General features: G+C 41.3%; 1 protein-coding gene across 2 annotated transcripts in view; it reads right to left on the reverse strand.

Annotated features, from left to right (window-relative positions):
- FHIT (fragile histidine triad diadenosine triphosphatase) overlaps positions 1 to 22510 on the reverse strand; it is a 407821-nt gene that overhangs the window by 63471 nt on the left and 321840 nt on the right. For both annotated transcript variants that reach the window (XM_082289131.1, XM_082289132.1), the window contains exon 4: positions 21463 to 21531. In XM_082289131.1, coding sequence (XP_082145257.1) covers positions 21463 to 21531 — 69 coding nt within the window. The remainder of the gene's footprint in view (positions 1 to 21462; positions 21532 to 22510) is intronic.

Genomic DNA, 22510 nt, shown 5'->3' on the forward strand with positions numbered 1-22510 from the left:
ACAAACACCGTAATCTCTCTGTTTATACTGCAGTAAACAAGCGCTCTTGCTAAATCTCAGCAATTATAAGTGTTTCATCCTTTTCTTTAGCCAGCCAGCAATAGAAATACATTTAATTAGTTAACACCCCCTGCCAATTACAACATCTGAGGAAAGTATTGCTGAGATCGTTGGTCCTAATTATTTTAATATTCAGGAGAACCACTTTAACATAACAAGATAATTACTCATGGATAAGGGTTTATGAGAGCTGCAATCCTTTTCTTTATTTTCTACAATGCAAGTCTAGGCCTCGTTGAATTTCTGGACACATTTTCAATTTAAGATTAAAAACTGCAATTTGTGAGAAATCATCAAAGCACCACATGCCGGAAGAAAAATAACTATATGCAATCTCTGTTAACACTATAGTAAAATAAATACACCGTGTATTACATGCAATTAATAGTGGAATTTAAGGGAATTGGTTTGTTTCTGTGTAAAAAGGTCTTTTCACATGTACTGAATTGATCAGTTAGGAGAAAACCCCTGACTGTTCCTTGTTTTAGACAAAATGTGAGTTGCCCTTTACTAATCCAGCCTGCATCCTTTTGTAGCTATGTGAATCCTCCTTGCCTGCTCACAGTCAAGGGGAAAGCTGAGTTCTACTGCACATCTGAGAAACCCTTGGCTCACATTTCTGTTGTTTGTAGTGTGACAATCAATGGAGGAGTTTTTCAGTCGAGAAAAGTTTGGTCTTGATACCTGTTATATTTTAACACTATATCCTACCCAAAGAGAACCCCCACAAGGGTTTTTCCCATGCCAAATCCCAGAAATATATGCATGTATTCCTCACAAAAGAGTTTGGCTGGGGCTGTCGAACAATAAACTGTGTGCTGTTCCTTTCATGCACATTCAGAAAAAAAGCCTTTCTTCCACATTCCTAAAGACAGCTTTAATATATAGCCAGTGAAACATTTCAGGGCTTCTGGTTCTGTATTTGTACTCATGGAAGTACAGCCTGTTCACAGCTGAAGCCCATTTTCAAAGGAAATTTTCCTTTAAGAAAGTAATTTGCCCATAACTCCCATATTATGTATTTTCTTGGTCCCTGTACAATGCACTGGTGGGGAAAATGGGAAGATGAAAGATGAGCACCACCATCAAATGTCTCCATTTGCTCTGTGCATAAAGAAAGTACCTGATGGCACAGCTCTTGCTCATGAGGACAAACTGTACTGGCTTTTGGGTTATCCCTACCCAATGATTTGAAATTATACTCAAGAGATAAATAGACAGGCACCAACTAAAAATACGAGCTAATCATGAGTTCTGCTCCTTTCGCTACTGCCACCACCAAACTTTAGAGCTAACCTTAGGTAAAAGAGGTTGGCTGCTAATTAGGTGTTTAAATAATGAGAAATATTTTAGAATGTGACAAAAGGAAAAATAAATGCCAGCACTACCCATTAATTTCACTCTGCAATCAAAATAATTTGATTTATTTACTAGACTACTTGCCAATTTTACAGCCAGCTACCAGAGCACACACAATAGTAACAGAGAGGGAAAAGAAATCTACTTGATTTAGTGAAGCAAACTTCGCCTTTAGCCCAACAAGTGTGCTTTAATTCAGTTTTAAGGATTATAAAAACAATGCATATCTAAACAACGGTGATAAATTAGTGAAATTAATCCAAATAATAGGCAAATGTTAGGAGGAACATATGTAGAATGACTGCAAATTTAGATTAATTTAAAATAAAACCCTGGAGTTATGTAAGCAATTACAAAAATTGCATTCAGCAGTAAAAGAGCAATTAAAACAAAAGAAATGCCCTAACCCCAGACATTATGTGCTGGGGACAGGACAGGGCTCATAGAGAACTTGGAGACGAGCTGTAAAAGCAATTGAACAGAAAGTTTGTCTGGTTTTACTCTGTTATGGAATCAAAGTGCTCAGATATGGCCTCATAATACACAGATGAAAGGCTCATTTCTCCCCAGATGGGGCTCAGTAATCAGATATAGAAACAGCGATTTTTAATGAAGACCTGCAAAATCATAAAGGCTTAGATGTTGCTGGCTGGAATAAAGCAATGGGAGGCAGACAAGGCAATTCACTAATCTGCCTGGTGGCACAAAACCAAGCCTGATCAACACATTTTTCATAGCAAACCACATTCCTTCAGTAGGGCTGGCCCAGAAAGGCAGCCATGCCAAGCCAGAGGGGAGCCTGGTGCCAACTGGCACACACATCCCTCAGGTGGGAGAGCCCAACTGCATTACACAGCCTGGTACATTAAAAGACAGAAAATACCTGCTGTATTTTTCAGTCTATCATCCTGACAAAATGCTCCCATCAGTTCAACTTTTTTTTCTTTTCCCATGTATCCAGCCCAGTCTATTTAAAATCTTTCCAGCTGGGGTATTCATTGGGTATGCAGGCAGCCATCCCAGTAATTGCAGCAAAAGTGAACATATCCGACTTAACCCCTTATTTTCCATGTACACACTGTGTATCCTTTGAATCCAACATGCTCAGGGGCTGGCCCTGCAAGAAGAGAAATGAAAGCAAGAGATCCTGGCAAGGCAAAGATAGAAGTAGGACTCCTATTCTGAGGAAAAAACCCCTGAAACCCAGAAAAAAACCAAAAAAAACCACCCCCCAAAAATCAAAAACAAACAAACAAAAAACCAAACCCCAAGGCAAAAGGAACTTTACATAATTCTTGGCAATGAAAGTATATTCTGTGGGTTTGATTTCCTGACAAGGTAATCTGGCATTTACAGACAAATAATACCACACAGACATAGGCAGCCACTCAGCTCATGCTACCAAGTTGCCAGCCCACCACAAAGCAAAAAAAGCAAACATAAACCCCTCAGCAGTTCCACAAAACCTGTTTTGGTTCTTGGTGAATCCTGGCTAAGTTAGGTATCTCATGCCCACAACAAACTAAGTCCATCTCTCCCAAGGGAAGGTTTGCTCAGGAGTGGAAAATTGGAGGTGGAGGGGGAATCCATTACATCCTCATTCCAGCAGTGCCACGAGTGTAATATTCCCATAACAAAGAAATTAAGAAACACAACTAAGTTTCATAGAAATGTTAAGCACTATTAGCAAGAAGTCAATGTGTGGACTTCTCAGCCAAAGTGACCTCAGATCCATTAAAAACTAAACTCATGGCTATGAGAGATACAGGACATTACCACACATCCATTAGCAAGGGCCAGTGAACTGTGCTAAGTGGGCTGTCGAGCCTGCAATGAGCAAAACTCAGTATTTGTCTATAACCTCATTTGAGTTCAGAGTTCTCCTGACCCACCGGGGTAAAAGTCTGGCTTTTGGAAACCCTGTTCAGGCTTTTTCTGCTTCACATTAAAACCTCTGTACTGATACCAGATGCCAGAAGTAAAAAATAAAACCCCGCATACAAAAGCATTGTTTTGTTGATGGCCTATCTTACTGTTGGCAAGATGGACTGTTTTAACACCTGCTGCTGCTGCTTCCTTGTCAGGTATCTATGAATAAGGCTGAGGATGTGTGAAGGAGGAGTAATCACAGAAATCTTGCTACTTACAGCTTTGTACTGAAATGATATTTATATTTCAACGCTTGGTAAAACAAATGAAATAAAAAGGAGGTCATTTCAGTCCTAGCATACTGATGATTAAATGGAACCAGACTTTACTGTGAAATAAACGTTGGAGCAGCAGGAGCAGGGAGGGAGTGCTGTCAGCCAGGGACTCCAGCAAACTGAGCTGAAGTCAAGGAACTGTGCTGTGGCTGATCTCACTTTTCTGCCTGGAAATGCCTGCAGGGTTACCCTGCCAGAACCCCCAGCTCCCTCTCCCTTTTATCTTGTACACACCCTCAAGGTGGGAGGGTGAGGAGAACCACCAGCACTGCAGACATGGATCTGAACTGAGAAACTGAGAGGCACCCAACTGGATTTCTTATAAGAGCAGTGTTTAATCTAAAGAAAGCTCTTTGCAAATGCAGAGGTCCCAGTAAGGACTGGTTCTCTTAAGTCTCTGAGATTTTGATCTCTGCTTCCCAAGGTGGGCTGCAGCTCAGCTTTATGCATATCAAAACTGCCAGGCAGTGCAACTGCAACTTTGGATCATCACAGGATGGAGCCCTCACTCTAAGTCTGTTGCCAGGTTTTCCAGGCTATCAACAAGCAGCTATCCAAAGCCATCACAAGCCACAGATGTTTACTAAACAACACCTTCTTTCTTGGTGCATCAGCGGTGCTGGTTTATTTTGGTTTGGGTTTTGTTTTACGGTAGTGAAATAAAATGCAGGCCTTTCTTAATATAAATTGGAGGGCAAATATATTTTTTTCTTGCAAACCCGAACAAATTGGGCTGATTAAAAAAATCTGGTTTAGAAATAGGTAAAACCTAAATGACTAAACAAAACTCCTAAGAGAGTCACAAGTTGCAGTTTGCCAGCTCATAGCATACAGTCTGAAAACACTCCTCTGCCAAGAACCAGCAAAACCCATGAGCTGATAAAATAGAGTCCTCAGGCCCAGGAAATTCTTCTGTGGCAATGACAGCAAAAGAGAGATGCCAACAGCCCAAGAGTAGGAGTTCTGCCACTTAGGTGAAGAGAAAGAGAGGGTTCTGCTATGTTACATGGACTCAATGAAGAATTTTTAATTCAAGAGCCCAGCCTAATGCTAATCAAGCTCATATCTTCACACTGGTTTAAACAGGAATGGGATTGGACTCCAAGCAGCCTGTGTGAGCACATGTGCTTGCAACCACTGAACAGGAGCTGGTGGTCTGCTTTCCCACCATCAGGCACGAAACACCCCCATAAGCCATTTCCATCAACAGTCTTAACCACCTTCAGAGTTCAACATTAACTCCTGACAAAGCCATAAATGAGTTCCCAGCAATAATCTGCTCTGCTTTTTTTTTTTAATCTTGCTCTAATTATTAAGGAGCAAAACACTGATGAACAACACTGATTGCATATTCTAAAAAAAAAAAAAGTACCACCCTCCAGCTGCTCTGCTGGTGAATCCCCTTCTTGCTGCTTGTTGGGATTTACTTTCAGCCCTTTGCATCTTAAACTAATTACTGCAACACCATCCTCAACATTAATTCTCTTCTACTCTCTGTTATTGGAAGCAATATGGTACATTCAAAGATAATTTTTCATCTCTCTTCCGAAAGGAAAGATCTCAGCTGTTCAATGAAGATAATGGTAAATGAGTCACCAATTTCAGAAGGTGAAGCTTTCTGACATCCTTTTATCAGAAACCATTGTCTGAAATTTCAGCTGGTGATTTAGGAAACTTTTTTTATATGAATGTCACCAAGACCTAGTGAAATCTGTCAGCTTTCTGTGTGATCCTAAAGACAAATTGCAGCAATATCTTGTCATCCAGCTCTGTTAAACTTACTTCACTGTGTGTTCTCCTTGCACCTGTTTCACTATTAGCTTCTCTCTCAGAAAACATTTTGCCCAAGTTTCTTCAGCAATACTTCCTGGAATTTTCATATTTTTCTTCATTTTCATTTAAGTCCCTTTGTTTTTATTAAGAAGCACTTACTACGTGACCCGAGTTTTCAGGAAGTTGCAATTTTGGTGCTGCAGTGTTAAATAGAAAGATTGTGCCATAATGTCCAATACATCTGTGAGATGCCCTGTCACAGTCAGTTTCAAGAAGTAAAGGTACTCCTTTCCCCTCTCCAGAACTTACTCCTGTCTCCCATCACCTTATCAGCCCCATTCCTGCATCTGTCTGGTCTCTGAATTTGGTGCAGCTGCACCTCTGATGCACCTCAATGTCTCCCTGGTAAAGGTCCTCAGCTCACAATTCAGCAAACAACAAATGTGCTGCTGCCCACCTGCTCCCCTGGGCCAGGCACCTGAGGAGTGGTTTTGTAGGAGGCACAGCCTTTAGTCCAAGAGATATTGCTATAGAAAATATATACTCGTACATTTTCTGCTATTCAATGGAATGCTGAAAATAAAAGGAAATGAAAAACCAGTAACTCATTCAATTCAACCAGCAGATGCAACTTGTGCCCTCCCACATAACTTCCCTTTGCTATATATTAATCATAACAATTAGACTTTCTAAAAGATGACATTATGCTTTCTCAAATTGATGCAGAACACTAAGACTCGCTCCTTGGCTTCTCTGGTACCTGAACTATTGCATTGCTATGCACAACATTAGAAGAATTAAACAATTCCAAGCTATACTGTTATGACCAAAATGACACAACTGAAGCAGTGTTCAATTTCCGCGTGTGCTCTCTGAATCCAATCTGAGCCTTTGTTCACAGCACTTACAACCTGACAACACACTATAAAGAAAGTTAGAAAAGCAGCAAGATAAAATCAAACCCAGATGAGGATCAGATCTCCCAAGTCCTTTAGGTGAAGATAAGAATAAAGCTGTATCATTTCAATTAAACTCTCATCCAAGTACTCTCAAGATCTACCTAGTCTGTATTTTTTAATCTATCAGGTTAAAATGAAGAACTGTTTGACCCCTGTTTTTTTCATCATATTGACTGAGAACTTATATTTGGCACTTGCCATTTGAAATAATGCAGGCAAGTTTTCACTAGATAAAACTGAAAAAAACCCAACTGAATGAAGGAAATGTTCATGCAAGTCCTGCAATAAGGATTATTTGTGTAGGATTTAGTTTGGTTTGGTCCTGAACTGAAGCTTGAGTCAAGCACACATCCTCTGTCCAGGCTTATTTAGATTGGATATTAAGAAAAATTTCTCCACTAAAAGCATTGTCAAGTACTGAACAGGCTGCCCCAGCAAGTGGTTGAGTCACCATCCCTGGAGGCATGCAAAAGACTGTAGAGGTGGCACTCAGGGACATGGTTTAGTGGTGGCTAGGCAATGCTGGGTTCATGGTTGGATTTGATGATCTTAGAAATCTTTTCCAACCTAAATGATTCTTTGATTCTATGATGTTGTGTCAGTCCTGCCATGTTCAATCCCTTGCGCAGACAGGCCCTTGTTAACGCCATGCACAGAGATGGTGAACAGCTGTATTTCTCCAAAGGCAACATCCCACTCTTTTTCTTGCCACCTTCCCCGTGTTTGTGGGCTGTCAGATGAATCACTGGCTCTTTGAGATGACTCTATTTCATTAAAGGCTGTAATTTCCCCCTGTGTAGCCCACTTGTGTTTTGAGCACAGTTTTCATGCCCGTGCTTTGGAACGGAAGAGCTGTAGAGCTAACAGCCCAGCTGAGAAAAAGCCTCGAGTGTGAGGATTAGAAGAAATCTGCAATGTTGTGTTTGTAGTATTTTGTACTCCATTGTTCCCAGAGATAATGCCTGCACTTTTACTTGCAAGATCTTTGTGTTCCTCACTACAATCAAGGAGAGGAAATCCGACTGTAAACCTTTTTGTTCTATATTATCATTTCATGTTGGTTTGGTGTGTTAATCAATGTGTCAGTAATAGCTGCAAAGAGAACTCATTCAATCCTCAAATGAAGAGAAATCTGAGCTTTCTAACACTGGCACATTTTCTAGTGGATAAGCTTTTTCACAGAGTAATTATTTCATTTTACAGAAAGATTACTGATTACATCACATTGGAAAAAACTAAGAGAGGGGCCTTTTATCTTCCCCCTGTTTCTGCAATTCTTGTACAAACTTATACTTGTTACCAGGAAAAATGACAAATTTGCCATCTGATCAAAATGTTAACAAGGTAAGTGTCAGTGAGATGGATCACTGACTGTCACTGCAAGCCAGAACATGAGGATACATTGATATTTCTCAATATATTCACTGCTTCCCCAATGTTCACTAACAACATTTCTACTGCAAGTGTAATAAATCACACAGAAATAACAAGCTGCATAGGATCTCTAGGATATGATAGATTTGTCGTAATAGCAGCATCTGCAAGGTAGAAAACAATTGGTAATGATCTATAGAAAGACCTAATCTACTGTCATTTGCTATAATGTGGCAGACGAAGCAAAGATGTGAAATCCATAACACTTCTTTAGCCACTGCCCTCCCCATACACATACACACACGTCAAGTGGGGAATAGTAAAAAAAATTAATGAGCTTTGAGGTCGCAGAAGTAGAAAAGAAAGTTAATAGCATGCCCTGGATGCAATCATTAAATTATACACTGCTGAACAAGGCAAGGGATAATCACAGAAGCTGCACAGTCCTGTGACAGCAGTAAAGGCTTTTAGCAAGCCTGCGGCTCCTCCTTTGCTTTATTTCTTTTACATCTATTTCATTATTTTAAAAAGTACTTTATGTCAAAATGGGGCTTGATAAGCAAAGGAAAAGCCCATCCTAAGTTCACAAGGGGTCTCAGAGGACTGAAGTCTGTACGTGGCAAGGCTCTCTAGGTATTTTCTGCAGCACAGCAGACCAAAATCAAATGTCTGTTTTGCACTGGGCTGTGCCAGGTCCCAAAGTGGCTGCTGAGGCTTTAGTGCTCCTTTGCCTACTCCCGTGTGGGTGGGAAGCACCCACCTTCCAGAACACACATGCAAGATGTGCAGCTTCAGTTTTCTGAAATACGAAAGTCTAACAGAGCTACCTTCCTGGGGGCTCAAGTGCTGCCTAGGGTTAAAGCCTGAAGTCTTGAGTTTTAGTTACCAAAATACCCTCTCTGCATCACATCCTCCATTGCCACCTGGCTACAATAACTTTCAGGTGAAGAACTGGCACTCACTTAGAAACCCAGAAGCTTCCAAGGTTACACAGATTGTTCTGTGGAGACTTTTCTTGCTAGCCACACCAGGAAAGGCTCTCTGGAGGACAAGGCAGTGTAGTGCATGCAAGAGGAATCCTGGGTTTAAAATTTCAGAAGGAAAATTCAATCAATTTTAATAAGGTTCACATCAATCTTCCTTTTTTTTTTTTTTTTTTTGGGTCTTGCTTTATTTTTTGGTTTTTTGGGTATTTTATTTCCAGAAAGGTTGGTAGAAGAATAATGGCTGCTTTGTGCTACTTTGCTTACAAATCACATTTTGCTAAGAGAATGAATTTCTGAGAACACAGGAATTGCTGTGCTGCCTCAGCACAGCAGTGCTCTGCTCCAGCATCCTGCCTGGCAGCTGCTGCAGGACAACGTGCAGGAAACCTCCTAGTGGGCAATTATGGAAAAACCTGTTCAGATCCAAAATTTTCTTCCAGCCTCTCTATCGGTCAATAAAAATTGGCACATCTTGAAACGTGGAGGTTTTTCTCTTTTCAAGCATTTGTTTCAAGTCCTTCCTAATGTTTGGAACTTAGTATTTTTCCATATCAGAGAGCTTGCTAAAAGCTGCATTTTCAAAAGTCCTTATCTTCCAGCCTGGCACTAAGCTGGACAGATTTTGGAAAGGGCTCAGCTCCTTGGTGAAAGGGAACTGCTGAGTTCTTTTGCAAATCTGTCCTTAAAGGGTCACAACAGGAGCTGTTCTGTGTAGAGCAGTTTGAAAATCTGTCCTCAGTGGGAGATGCTAAGCCTTCAGAAAGCTGGTGCTCAACACTTTTCATAATCTGGCCCCAAGTTAAGTATCAGGGGCCAAACTAAGTGATTCAGAGGCAGAAATACTCTACTGACAGCAGTGGAAATTTCCACTTGCCAATGAATGGCTCAATAAGATCCTGGAATAACAGAGCTGTGAAAAGTGGATAATGCAACAAATAAACATCAAAGGATAAGACTTTCCTTTTCAACATGTCTCTTTGCTCTCTGCATAAGAGGGCTGAAATATTCTGACATGAAGGAAGGAGAAGGAATGGTTAACTGCACAGGCATGCATTTCCTTCTGAGATGAACACACAGCATTTCTTAGGAACAGTGATTTCTTAGTGTTCCTATGACATAGTTGGTAATGATGATACATGCCTTACAGGATATATAAAACACTAGTGGTACTTGAACTAATCTGAACTAATCTCCTCTTCCTATCATAGAATCATAGAATGGTTTGGGTTGGAAGGGACCTTAAAAATCATCTAGTCCAACTCCTCTGTCAGGCAGGGGCACCTTCCACTAGACCAGGTGGTTCCAAACATCATCCAATGTGGATTTGAACAATTCCAGGGATGGAGACCTGCACCAAAGAGAGAGCAGCCTTACATTTCACCAGTTCTTTTCCACTCTGGGAGTGAAGCTTTGCCAGTCAAGCTATTTTGCTTAGGAACAAATGACTTCCCTCTCTCTCCTTTAGATATTTTCAACATTCAGCCACTTCCGTCCACAATTTTGATCAAAAGTGAAGTTTTCACACAATAATTTTATAAGTGCTCGTGGCATTTTTGACAAAGAATTTCAGGGGAACTTACTGGTACTCAAAAATTAACTTGGCCACCACAGAGCTTGAAACTCAGGCAATTTCCCCACATTCCCATGGCAATTTTGGCCATACTAACTAGCATGACTAAGACTTCTGCCCTTCACTTTTGATGGACTATCCCATAAATGAAGGTTTCCTGCACATTTACAGGAGAAGGCTTGAGCATGAAGCTAAGGAGGGTTTTATGCTGTGGGCTGGATGGAAGTACATCATGTTTCCTTCATGGCTTCAGGCCTCTTCCAAAGCCCTGGACAGAATACTGGTATTTACAGCTCCCTGTAACACACCTGCAGGGGCACACAGGCTTTTTGGGGCCATAGGAACAGCCTGTTCACAAAAGCTGAAGACATCATGTCAGGAGGACAGCAGGAAAGTATCAGGGTAGCACATCAAGGAAGAAAATTGGGCATCAGACTGATTGTCAGAACAATGTTACTTAGTAAGTGTTACTGTCAGCTTTCTGTTGCAGAAATTATTTGTCTTGGTGAAGCCATGAGGTAAGAAAGATAAGACCAAGACATGAAAGATACTGAATAGTCCTTCCCCCAAAGGGAGAGAGCAAGGCAGAGGATGAACATTTTCATTTCACCAGAGGAAATCTGGTTATCAAGATGTAATCTGTTAATAAATGCTGTTCCACGTAATTAAAAGAAAACAACAACAACAACAACAACAAGCCATAAAATTATTGTGGACCGGCAGGAAAGAAGAAACTCTCCATGGAGAGTGGCAATTCAGAGAACACCCACCGCGTGGCCCACCTTCGCTATTCCCCCTCTAGAAACAGATCCATTTTATACATGGTGATTAGGGCACCAAAGCAAAAAGTATTAACACGATGCACATGTACAAAACAAGGTTATTAGAAGTAGGGATCATTTCAGCATATTGTTCTCCCTAATAAGCATAGCAATGAGTAATTGAGTTTCAGGCAATCTCCAAGGTGGCGCTTTGTAGAGAAAACGGAACTTGGCATGGTGTCTACTTTTCCTTTAATTACATTGCTCTAATGAGCAACTTTCTTTACTCTCAGCAAATTTATTTCTTGAGAAGAAGCAACAGTAATAAAAATGTAAAAAGGATCACCAGGTAGCACCTGAGAAGAAACATCAGCAGCTTAAAATGACAAGAGGTTTCTAAAAGTGGTGGAAAAACACCAGATTGTTCTCAGCATCATTATGCTTATCACTCTTAAAAGCAAAGTAAAGGATGTCAGTGGAGCACATTATCTAACCTGGGAAATGTCCTTGTTCTACTATTATTTCCCTTTTGCACATGTTCCCGAGAACAACCCAGCAACATGAAGTGCTGATACATCAATCCACAACTCCTCTGCTCATGCAGCAGCAGAGGGCGATTCTGCCTGATGCCCTTGTGCAAGATGAAAAGAGAAAATCACATGCTAATAACATCCTACTGAGTGTCAATATTGCCACTGCAACCTAATACAGAGAATAAAGGGCTGGCTTTTCAAAATCTTTAAGGCATTTAGACATCTGACTCTTGTTGAATGTCAATGGCTCTTTTGCTTATCTTTTTTTAGAAAACCACCTGAGAATCCACTTATGGCAAAGGACACCCTGAATCTGCCTTTCTGGAGAAAAAAAGCTGGGACATTTCATAGATATGTTCATTCTTCTAATTTTTCCTCTCAGCACTTGCCAGGAGACACCATACCAGTGAAGGTAGACCCCCTTTTCTACAGCTGGGTGAACATGTCCCCTCTTGTTAAAATACCTGAGGTGTTCACCTTCAGAGAGCAGCAATTGCTGCTGCTCGCAGGGCTTGGTTGAATGAAGCCAGTGCTCTACCAGGTGACAATCTCACTTTGTAAATTCCAGTAGTATTATTCTTCAGGAAAAAAAAAAAAAAAAAAAAAAAAACAAACCACCAAAAATGGAAGCAAATTTCTTGAGAAATTTTTTTCCAGTTTTCAGTGTTGCTCAAAGCTGGGGAGCACATCCTGAAATGTCTACCAGCTGCCTTAGGGCCACACTTTCCTACGAAGCATGGGCTTCATATGTTGTATTACTCCATGTAGCTGTAGAATGGTGATCAATCCACCTTTTGCTGGTTCAGGGATTCATGGGTGTATCTGCACTCAGCAGTTTTGCCCTGACTCACTCCAGAACTTCACAAGGTCCCTACACCTCTCTGCATCAGACCTGCAAGTACTGTTACTTAATGTATTCAGAGAGGCAGGAGGAAACTTCATTTACATACACTAAAAAAAAATACTCGGAGGTCTTCAAAAACAGGCACTTCAGATGTAAAAGTGTGAAATTAAATTATTTTCAAATAGAAAATGTGAAAGGTGCCAGTGGCAGCAGACACTGAAGACCTTAAATGTTTATGCAGCTTTATGTATTGTTATTTCTTCAGTAAGCCTGCCATGGAAATGGCAGGGGTATGGGAAGAAAGTATGTTAGCACTTACAGTCTACTCATAAATGCATTAAATGCAACTATTTTACTGAGAAAAAACAGTAGGAGAGCAAAGGCCCATCTCCTGGGGAGCTAATCTCAATTACTGCTCCCAATCATGCTTCAGCTGAAGAGAACCCTGCACAGAGCCCTTGCTGTACGTGACCTGGCAGTTGTGTGCATTTGCCCCTTCAAAGACACTCATGTAATGAATGAGAATAGACTTTCTCCTTACGAAAAGAAAGAAAAAAGTGATTGTTCAAGGAAAAAAGAAATTCTGGAAAAGGCCTTTCATTAAAACTCTATTTATTGCAGTATCTTCCCACTTCCACAGAGATTACAATCCCTAGAAGCAAGATACCAGTACACAGAAGTAATTTACGTAGGCAAAACGGAGACACAAATGTTTAGTTGGATTTGTTTATATGTTTACCACAAACTTATGATAAATTTTTGCAATTAAATGCAAGAAGGGATTCTTGGCAGCCTTGTACAATGCTGCAGCTATCCAGGCAAAGTGGGACAAAGGCTGCCTTAGTCCCCTGTTTCTCTGGTTTTTTGGAGTACCTGCATTTGGATAGCTACAATTAGGCTGTAAGTCAGTCAAGCGGGATTTTGAAGCTTTGTTTTCCTTGGAGCAGCAAATGCCACTGTTCGATGTGGACACCAGTTGTCACTTTCTCCAATTTGCAGGATGCAAAAGCTGAAATGGGCAAAATGCTGCACTGTGCTATTTGAAACCCTTTCAGGGACTCCCTGCAGTGCAGGGAGGCACAGGCAGCCAAAAGAAGTCATAAGCACACTTTGCTAACTGCTACTCTTAGTTGTCAGAAAGATAAAAGTTTCCTGCACATGCAAAACAGCAGCATGAGCTGTTTTTGAAAATAGGTAATACATTTCTGGCAATTAATTGAATTCTGGAGATGTGTCATTTTTGTCCCCCAAGGAAATGCTGTTAGCTCCTCTCTTCTGAGTATCCTGTATTTTAAAACACACACTTAATTCCACAGAGAATACTCCATCAGGGGTATCTGTATGTTAAAACTCTCTGAGGAGACATCACCCAGTGTGCAGTCACAGCTCTTGACTCCCCCAGCCCCGACAGGTACCCGTGGTTCAAAGCTGGGCATTTGGTCACTGTGGTCTGCTCATGGCACTGCTGGACCCCACCTGCCCCTACGGCACCACAGAAACATGGAGCAGTGCTACAAATGCTGTCTAATAAATTTGAGGGCTGGAGAACAGTAGGAGAGAGGGGAGCAGATTCTCACATCATCAGGAGGGAAATAGGCTTTTAAAAAGCCAGTTGTGTCTGTGCACAACAATGAAGCTTTATGTCTATATAAACTGACAAGTCAAATTGTCCTCCTGGGCCCAATTCTCAACATCAGTGCCATTTGACGGCGATCGTTGCCTCCTGCCTCTGCAGCCGAATGCCTCTGTCTGCCAGCAAGGGCAGGCAAGATGATTAAAATAAGCATTAACACAATGGTTTGGTGATTAGCTTCTCCCTCTCTCTTTTTTTTTTTTTTCTCTTCGCTTTCTCATTTGTTTTACATATAGTTTGGGTCTGCCAAAGATTACTAAAGCCCTTTCTTCATTAGCAGTGTACTTAACAAGTGCAAATTTAAAGTATTCATTTTCTTAAGGCCAAGGATTAAAGCAATTAAGGAAAACCGCTGCAACCCAGCACCAAAGTCAATCCTTAACATGGAAAAGAAACAATGGTGCTTAACGTATTTAAATAAAACCAAATTGTGCACAATTATGCTAACACTCTGTCAAACTAAATTCTCACTCTGCTGCAATGTTTTATTAAAATTTCCTTTCTGCAACTGAAATTACACTTTTTTGCCCCTCACCTCCCCCCCCCCCGCCCGGGATGGCAACAGGTCTGTGGTTACTTTGCATTGCTTTCCTGGCAAAACCATTGCAACAAAAGGTAACATCCACTCTCATTCTGTCCTCATTTTACCATCAGCTTCTCTTCTCGTATGGGCTTAATCCCTTGCCAGGTCTGCACTGGATTTCAGTGTGATTTAGTTTGTGCTTACCAACTACCTGCTCCAATATCCTGAACCTTAAAGAGAACACAGGGGAGCATTTCATTTGAAGTTTAAGGCAGTGTTTTAATATGGCAAGGAAAAACCTCTCTTTAGAAAATGGCAACTCCCTGATAGGTTTGTTTGCTCTCCATATCATCAATTCCAAAAAGCTGAGTACCTAGGATACTAATGGGGCATGTTCACTCCACCAGCATGAATTTAACTTACACTGCCTCAAAGGATAAGCAAAGTGCTGAAGACAGTTTTACCTCAGGACTGGGAATACACAGGAAGCATCTGAGCAAGTCCAAGCACTGACAGCATGAACAGGCCTCAGAGACCGTGTTCACTTTAATCCTCTTATCAGCAAGTTGTCCTTGGTTGGAAGCTCTTTGTCACGAAGTCACTTGCCAATGAAGTACCATCAAGGACACAAAAGAGCAAATACTCCATGAGCTAAACACAATAAACATCCTGCACAAGGAGCCAAGAGATCCTTTGCAATGGTCACAAAAATTTGCATCTACTATATTATAGATGAAATGTAAGTGATTCCTGGAAGCCAATATCTTTTAACCTGGAAGGAAAATGATTGTAAAAACCCTGAGGCAGGAAAGGGTGAGAAGCATCAAGAGCAGTGATGGAATGCAGAGAGGCAGCCAGAGTAGAGGGCAATGAGGCTTCTCAATGGTATGTAAAATGTACATTGCCTTCCATACAAAGCCTAGGTGTCAAGGGCATGTGTGTGATCATGAGGGATGGCTGCCTTAATGAGAAACCGTCAACAACTTCTAATTCGTTTCTATAGCTGAGCTGTTTCCATTTCTCTAGATCCTAGGGAAGATATTACAATGAATGAAATGGCTCTTAATCAGATCTGATTATGATATCCTGCTACCTTAAAGTAAGTGCAGCAACACAGCATAGAGGAAGGTCTCAGAGATTTCAGACGTCAAATTAAGAAGTACCTCATATGGTTGGAAAGGGCAGAAAATACCACGAACAGTGGGGGTTTCATCTAGGGAAATAAACGTGACTATAGGATGTCTCCCAGTATTGCTACTGGGCCTCACTGACAAATTTATCAGTTTTGCCTTATGTAGGTTGAGGACATGGAATAAGCTGACATGGCATGCCAACATTATCCAGGGGGTTTCCAATCCTAATCAGACAAAATATTATGGTCCAGAAAATAAATCATCCTGTTTAACACAAAAAGGAAATTCATGTGATGGGAAAAAAACTTTGTTTCAGGTTAACTAAAAATGATATTTTGTCCATCCAGCTACAACATCAGAACCATAGTTACTGGCACAGTTCTAGCTTCTACTGCAATACTCTCAGCTGGAAATATTCACACACAGTTCATCTGCCCTGCCCTGCTGGAGTCTCTAAAATATCACAAGACTCAGGAAGCAACTGGCTCATACTCCTTGCCTAGGAGAACCTCCTCTGATGCTTGCAGTCAGAAAAAGCAACATTGGCAGGACCAGGGTAAAATCCAGAGCCGACTGGGAAGAATGTATTTGCTGCTGCATCAGAAGATTGGGAAACTTGTACCTGGGAAAACCAGAGTTTTGAAAAACACCCCACAAAACTACTAAGATTCTGCGCTGCTTCTGTCCTTTTCTATAGGTTTAGCCATGCAGGGTGCAGCAAGAGCAGAGTCTGGCCCCAAGGGAGTTCAGATGCAGCAGACTGATCTCCCAGCAGGCTACAATATGTTCCCAGAAGGTGCAATATCATTCCGAGGCCAAGGAACAGCCTATTAGCTCTGCATGCCATTAATTTTTATGAATAGTTCAATCTGATGCTCACAAGAGCTGTTGGGCATCTTTCCATTTTGTCTCACAGGACCTGGATGAGGGCTTATTTATCTTTTTACTTCATACCTTACCTTTAAGCCTAAGCAGTTCAGTGCAGCTGTGCAGGTTTCCAGCGCTCTGCCAGGCTCAGTGCCCAGCAGCAGGCAGGACGCTGTCTGCAGGTTGGAGTGATGGCATGTCACAGTCAAAACCATTCAGGAGAATTAAACTTCAGGCTTGTTTGACTAAACTTCTGAATTCACCACAGTTTCCCTGTTTTGCCAGACTGAAGAAACAGCCCAGCAGGTTCTTGACTCATATGCCAAAATGCCTCCTTCATCCTCCCTGGAACTGGAAATGATTACTAATAGGTATTCTTGCTGAAATAATTCAACATAATGTGCTGAATGAGATCACTAAGTCAAAGTATCTTTTCCTAAGTAACTCTCTCGCTGCTTGCCTGAATGCCAGAGGGGAAGGAGGATAGCATGAAGCGAATTCTTTTGCTGGCTTTTTACAAAAATCTCATAAATTACTGAAGAACTCACACTAGGAAGTTTCACTCAGGTTCATTACTACAGATCCATGATGCAGGTCTGGCAGGCAGAGGAGGATGGAGACATAGGGGTTTGGGTTAAGTCCTCTCTTTCACTCTTTCCCCTTTTCCAGTGCTCTCCAGTCTAGGCTGGAAACTGAAGACAGGCAGTGAAATGAGGTGGGCATGAGAGCAAGGCTGGTGAGGGGCTGGGCACTCTTTGCCCTGCGTGCACAGCCCTGGATGTGGATCACTGTGGCAGCTGCATCTGTTACAGGAAGTTTCAAGCACCAAGTGAAACCCAGAATTTGGGGAGGAACAGGGGTATGCACCACAAAACACACCTCAGCATGCCAGGGTTGCTCAGTTTCACTGAGAGGCCAGGCTGCCCTTACCCATCTGAGTCTGTCAGCCTCAAAATTAACTTATTGAGGTCAGCACTCATAACAGGAGTGTGGAGTTGTGATTGAGTCTTCCTTTCTGAGAAAGCCCCATAGTCTCTGGCCCAGCACAGCTATTACCTGCCAACCTAAAGGATGATGAATGTTATTTATATTGCAGTAATGGCTAACCACTCAGTGGAGACCAGGGACAGGCTGTGCTATGGACTTTTCAAGCAACCACAGAATGAGGGCTGTCCACAGATGCCTGGAAGTGCTGAGACTTTTCAGGATAATGTTCTTGAATGTCTTGGACACGATGACCTCCAACAACTGCAGTACTTGCGCTGACTGCAACAACACAGGGGGCTGTTCGACAGTAAAGATGTTTGTTCATACCAAATTCTTATCAGTCACTGTGACATGCCCTTGTAATAGCAAAGAACTCATCTACTTCAAAGCAAGCAACTACTTGATAAGAGTCTTTTAAGTTCCTTGATTAATAAATGTGAAATATAATCTCTTTCAAACCAAACAGAAAACACAGAAGTATAAAGTGTTATTCTGATGGAAAGTTTTCCTAATATTTAGCTGCCATTGTTCTGCTGTCCAAGAAATAAAGTGCATCAATGAATAAGAGCTACTCAAGATGAAGATGAGAAAAGTAATTTACCAATAGTAAAAGATGAAGGGCCTGATCCTATAAAAAGCCCTGTAAGACCAATTTAACTGTGGCATGTGCACGCTTGCAGGATTGGGCTTCAAATAATTGCAGAGAAATGTAAGAACTGATAAACTATAGCTTTAGCTTTCTGCTACAGTGAGTCCAGCGAGTGGATAGCTAACACTTCCCAGGAAATACTGTTCCAAGAAACAGTCCTGCAAAGATGCAGAGAAAATACATCTAAAACATTAAATGCAGATGGTTTTTTTACTATTAATGACTCTCTTTGTATCTTAGAAAAATCACACAGTGACTTCTTTCATATGCACTGAGGTACTAAAACCTAAAATACTAACTGACACATTCTACCAAGAAATGCCTTAGAGAGGGTGCTGTGAAATAAGTGTCAGCCCCTCTTTCATCCCTTCTACAATTAACTTTCCACTTCTACAGTTCTAAAAATATATCCAGAAATCAGCAGACATTTGTGTCCATCAGATACCTGATTAAAATACAAAGAAATATCTTCCCTTTAATTATACTTTTTACACTTAAAAGTTGCTTTAGACAGGGCTGTGTCAGAGCTTCATAGCCAAAAGCCTGAAGATCTCAGAGCCCAGTAAACAGACTAAGCAGGGAACAACCTGATAGGCTTTCTTCTGCCTTTTCCATCAGATGAGTGGTCACTCTAAAACCAAATGGGAGAAATTAAGCACACAGTAAGAGACTGGAAGTACTTTCTGGCTGTCCCAGCTTTAGAAGTCTCCTAAGAGGACTGATGTCTCAGCATCTGGGCATTCCTTTCACTGTCAGACACTAAGAGCAGTGGGATTTATCAGCAATCTGCTGAGCATATACAGATGACAGCTGCAGAGCTTGGAGAGCTCAAAGGCATTTACAGATAGAAAGGGGTTTGCAAAAGACACGTTGAGCCAGAGCTGAGACCCTGAGTCTGTGGAAATTGCTTCCAATTGCTGTTAAACCTTTAGCCGTGGTAGTTAAACCAGGCACTGCAATATGCACAATTTATCCTGGGTGTGCTTTACAGTTGCACAGACTGTTTGAGGGAGGCTGATCAACCTCCATGTCACGTTTTACAAGGAAAAGCCTGCTGGGATGATTTTGGAAGGTGGTCTTTGCTGCCTAAACTACAACTCCATCCATCACTCAAATACATGGAAATGAAGTGTCATTTATGAACAGGTTTTGGATTTTTAAAGCACAAATTTTATGAAAAATAGATTTAAAGCTCTCTCCAGCACCCACATCTCACCTAATGGTACTTTATCCCCCATAGATTTCCAGCATGTTGGCCTACCATGATCTACATATCTTCCTAAATCTTTTAAAGTATCTTCTTGTCAAAAGGATATGACTTGCTGACATCACACAGAGATGCATTATATCAAAACGTTTTTGCTGTACTGACACAAGTTCCAAATTATTTCCAAAGTCAGCTGTATTTTCAATAATTTGTCCCTTTTTCATTTTTCAAAATAGCTTTATTCGCTTATGATAGCAAATTGCTTAAGTCCCTCCATCCTCAATCCAGACAGTGATAGAACTCTGCACCAAACTTTTTATAGCAGCAAATGTGTTTTTGATTCCCTGGCATCCTAAAAAAAATTAAATCTTTCTTCAACTATAGTCTGTACAAAAGCGTGTTAGCTCTGTGGTGTTCAAGAATAGCTAGTTAGACTCTGAGGCTATACATTCTTCTGCTAAAAGATACATTATCACAACTATGTCTAAATATTTATGCTTCCTGTTTGCTAAAAGCAACACCTACAACTGCTGTAATTGAAAATGACAAAATAAAAAAAAGTTTTTCACCAATTTGCCACCCTTTTGCATTTAACAACACTAAATATATAGTCTAGTTCATTATAATTTTGCCTGTTTCTGTTTAGCTATAACAAGGGAGAAATAAATGTGTTAAAAAAGAAGCAAATGGAATTGTAAATATGACAGAAATGGAAATAGATTTTATGGTTTGATGCAGCATCTGAAATCCCTTAACACATGTGAAAATGAAAAGAACATAGAACCATACAATCATTTAGGTGGAAAACACCTGTAAGATCACTGAATCCAATCACTAACACAGCATTGCCAAGCCCATCACTAACCCCTGTCCCATCTACGTATCTTTTAAATACCTCCTGGGATGGGGACTCCACCACTTCCCTGAACAGCCTTTTCCAATGCCTGACAACCCTTTTGGTGTTAACTTGTGTCTCATTCAACTGCTTTTAACCACCACACCAGCAAAGATTCCCATCATTTATTTCCATTGGATCTCCTTGCTCAGCAGTCTCATTAAGGTTTTACTCATATTAGTGGGGTTTTCAGGCACCACACTTCATATAAATTGTCAGTAATACATTTTCTTCACCATTTTTGCATATTTAAGTAATTGTAACTTTAAAACACACTATCATTTTTTTGTAAGTGGGGACTTGTCATCATGTAGATATCACAAAGGAAAAAATACAAAAGCAGAAAATGTCATGATGCCTCTTTCAAGCAGATGGTATTGCTGTAGCACTGAACAAGTTTATATTAATTACTTTCAGAAAGAGAAGGAGATGTCATATTTCAGATAGAGGATTCTACCAAACACACTAAGAACAAGTTGTAAATTTAACAATAGTGAGATTTTTTTCATAGAATCATTGTGACAGCTGTCAAACTGGGGAAAACTTTTTTGTTAATTCCAGTACAATTGTTCATTTAAACAAAAGCCAGTGATTCAGTCACACAGAACAGCTCATGAGCCGAGCTCTGCTGCACAATCTGCACACATGCAGATATGCCATCTCTATGCACAGTCGCTCTTTAATTTCCATCTTTGGGGCTACAATGTGATTTGTCCAGAGCTGAGCAGAGCCCTACAAAAATCAGGCCAGAAGGAATTTGTGGCTGAGTTGTAACAAGCTGCGTGTGTTTTCTCTGGTTGGAAGGGGGAGGTCTGGCACCCCAGGTGAGCAGCCAGCATAGGACACCCTCCCTCCATGCCAGGCTGACCATGTGGTCACCCTTTTTCCTGTGCCCTCAAACTAAGAGAACACAACTATCAGTAGAGATACACCCTGGGTGCAGAGACAGACCAAAGTATCTCCCTCAGAGAGGGAGCTCACAAGGAAATCCCAGTATAGATCCTGGTGCTACCACAGGATCTTTGCAAGCAATAAAAATGCAGAAATTCCATTGACTACCTCCACCCATGGGAGGGCCTGGATCATTAAGGTGATTTACTAACAACAAAACCAACTCTGAAGAAGAAATGGAGTGCAACTCTTACCTCCTCATAGACATCATCATTCCTGCTGAAGTCTCCAGCCCTCCTTGGAAGCACATGGACATGAACATGCTGGAAACGTGAAACAAAATAATGGTGATTATCAAGATCATGACTTTCTTTTCTGAACTGTCACAAGTAACCGTGCACAGGCTCCCACAGCATTATTTTCAGAGGAAAATACATTAACCTGTTCCATAACTGTATCTCAACTCTTTGGAGAATATAAAAGATGAAAAACATGAGAGAGCAGCCCTGGTGTATTATACGAGCTTCGGAGTGAAATGCTTGGAAGTTTAGGGGCTCTGTGGAATTATTCATAGTTGTCAATCAGAGACATATTTAGCCACAGCTTTGAAATAACGATGTCCCTTGGAGCTGAGTGTTGTGTCTCCGGAATAGACGGGAATAAGAAGGTGCTGGAGATGGGATGCGGTGGAGAGCTCGTGTAGCAGCCCGGGCTCAGGGCTTACTGCCTGGGGACAGAGGAGCTGCTGCCACACCACGGACGGCACGTGGGTAGAAAGGCTGACAGAAGAGGACAATGCCTCTCACAGGGTTAAAAAGACTAATGTTTCCTTTCCTCCCCGAGTCTGTGGCCCAAACACAACAAGCTGAAGCCCCCAGGGGTACAAGACTCATGCTGGGGACACACCTGCAGGGACAGAGTTTCAGGTGGCCCAAAACCTTTGAGGCACAAGGATTATGAGCCCAGTTTGGCAGAGCTTGAAGTGTAAGTGTCCCTCTCCTGGCACAGGGCCATTGCCCATGGGGTAGAAGAGCTGAGGACTGAGCTGCACAGGCAGCTTTGGATTCCCCAGTTAGGGAAGGAGGTGAATGGTGATGTATTTTTGTCAAAAGCGATGATGCGGTCTGGGGAAAACAAACAAAACTATGGGCAAGAACACAAATATATGACTTGGCACTTTGATGCTGTGTTATTACTATTACCATTATTTTTTTCTGACACTCTCTTCATACCATAAAGGGAGGGTAATTCAAGATCCTCAAGACCCAAACTCTGCTGGGAAAAGTACTTCTCTGCAGTAAG

This window comes from Coloeus monedula (genome assembly GCF_965178545.1).
Source record: "Coloeus monedula genome assembly, chromosome: 11".
NCBI lineage: Eukaryota > Metazoa > Chordata > Aves > Passeriformes > Corvidae > Coloeus > Coloeus monedula.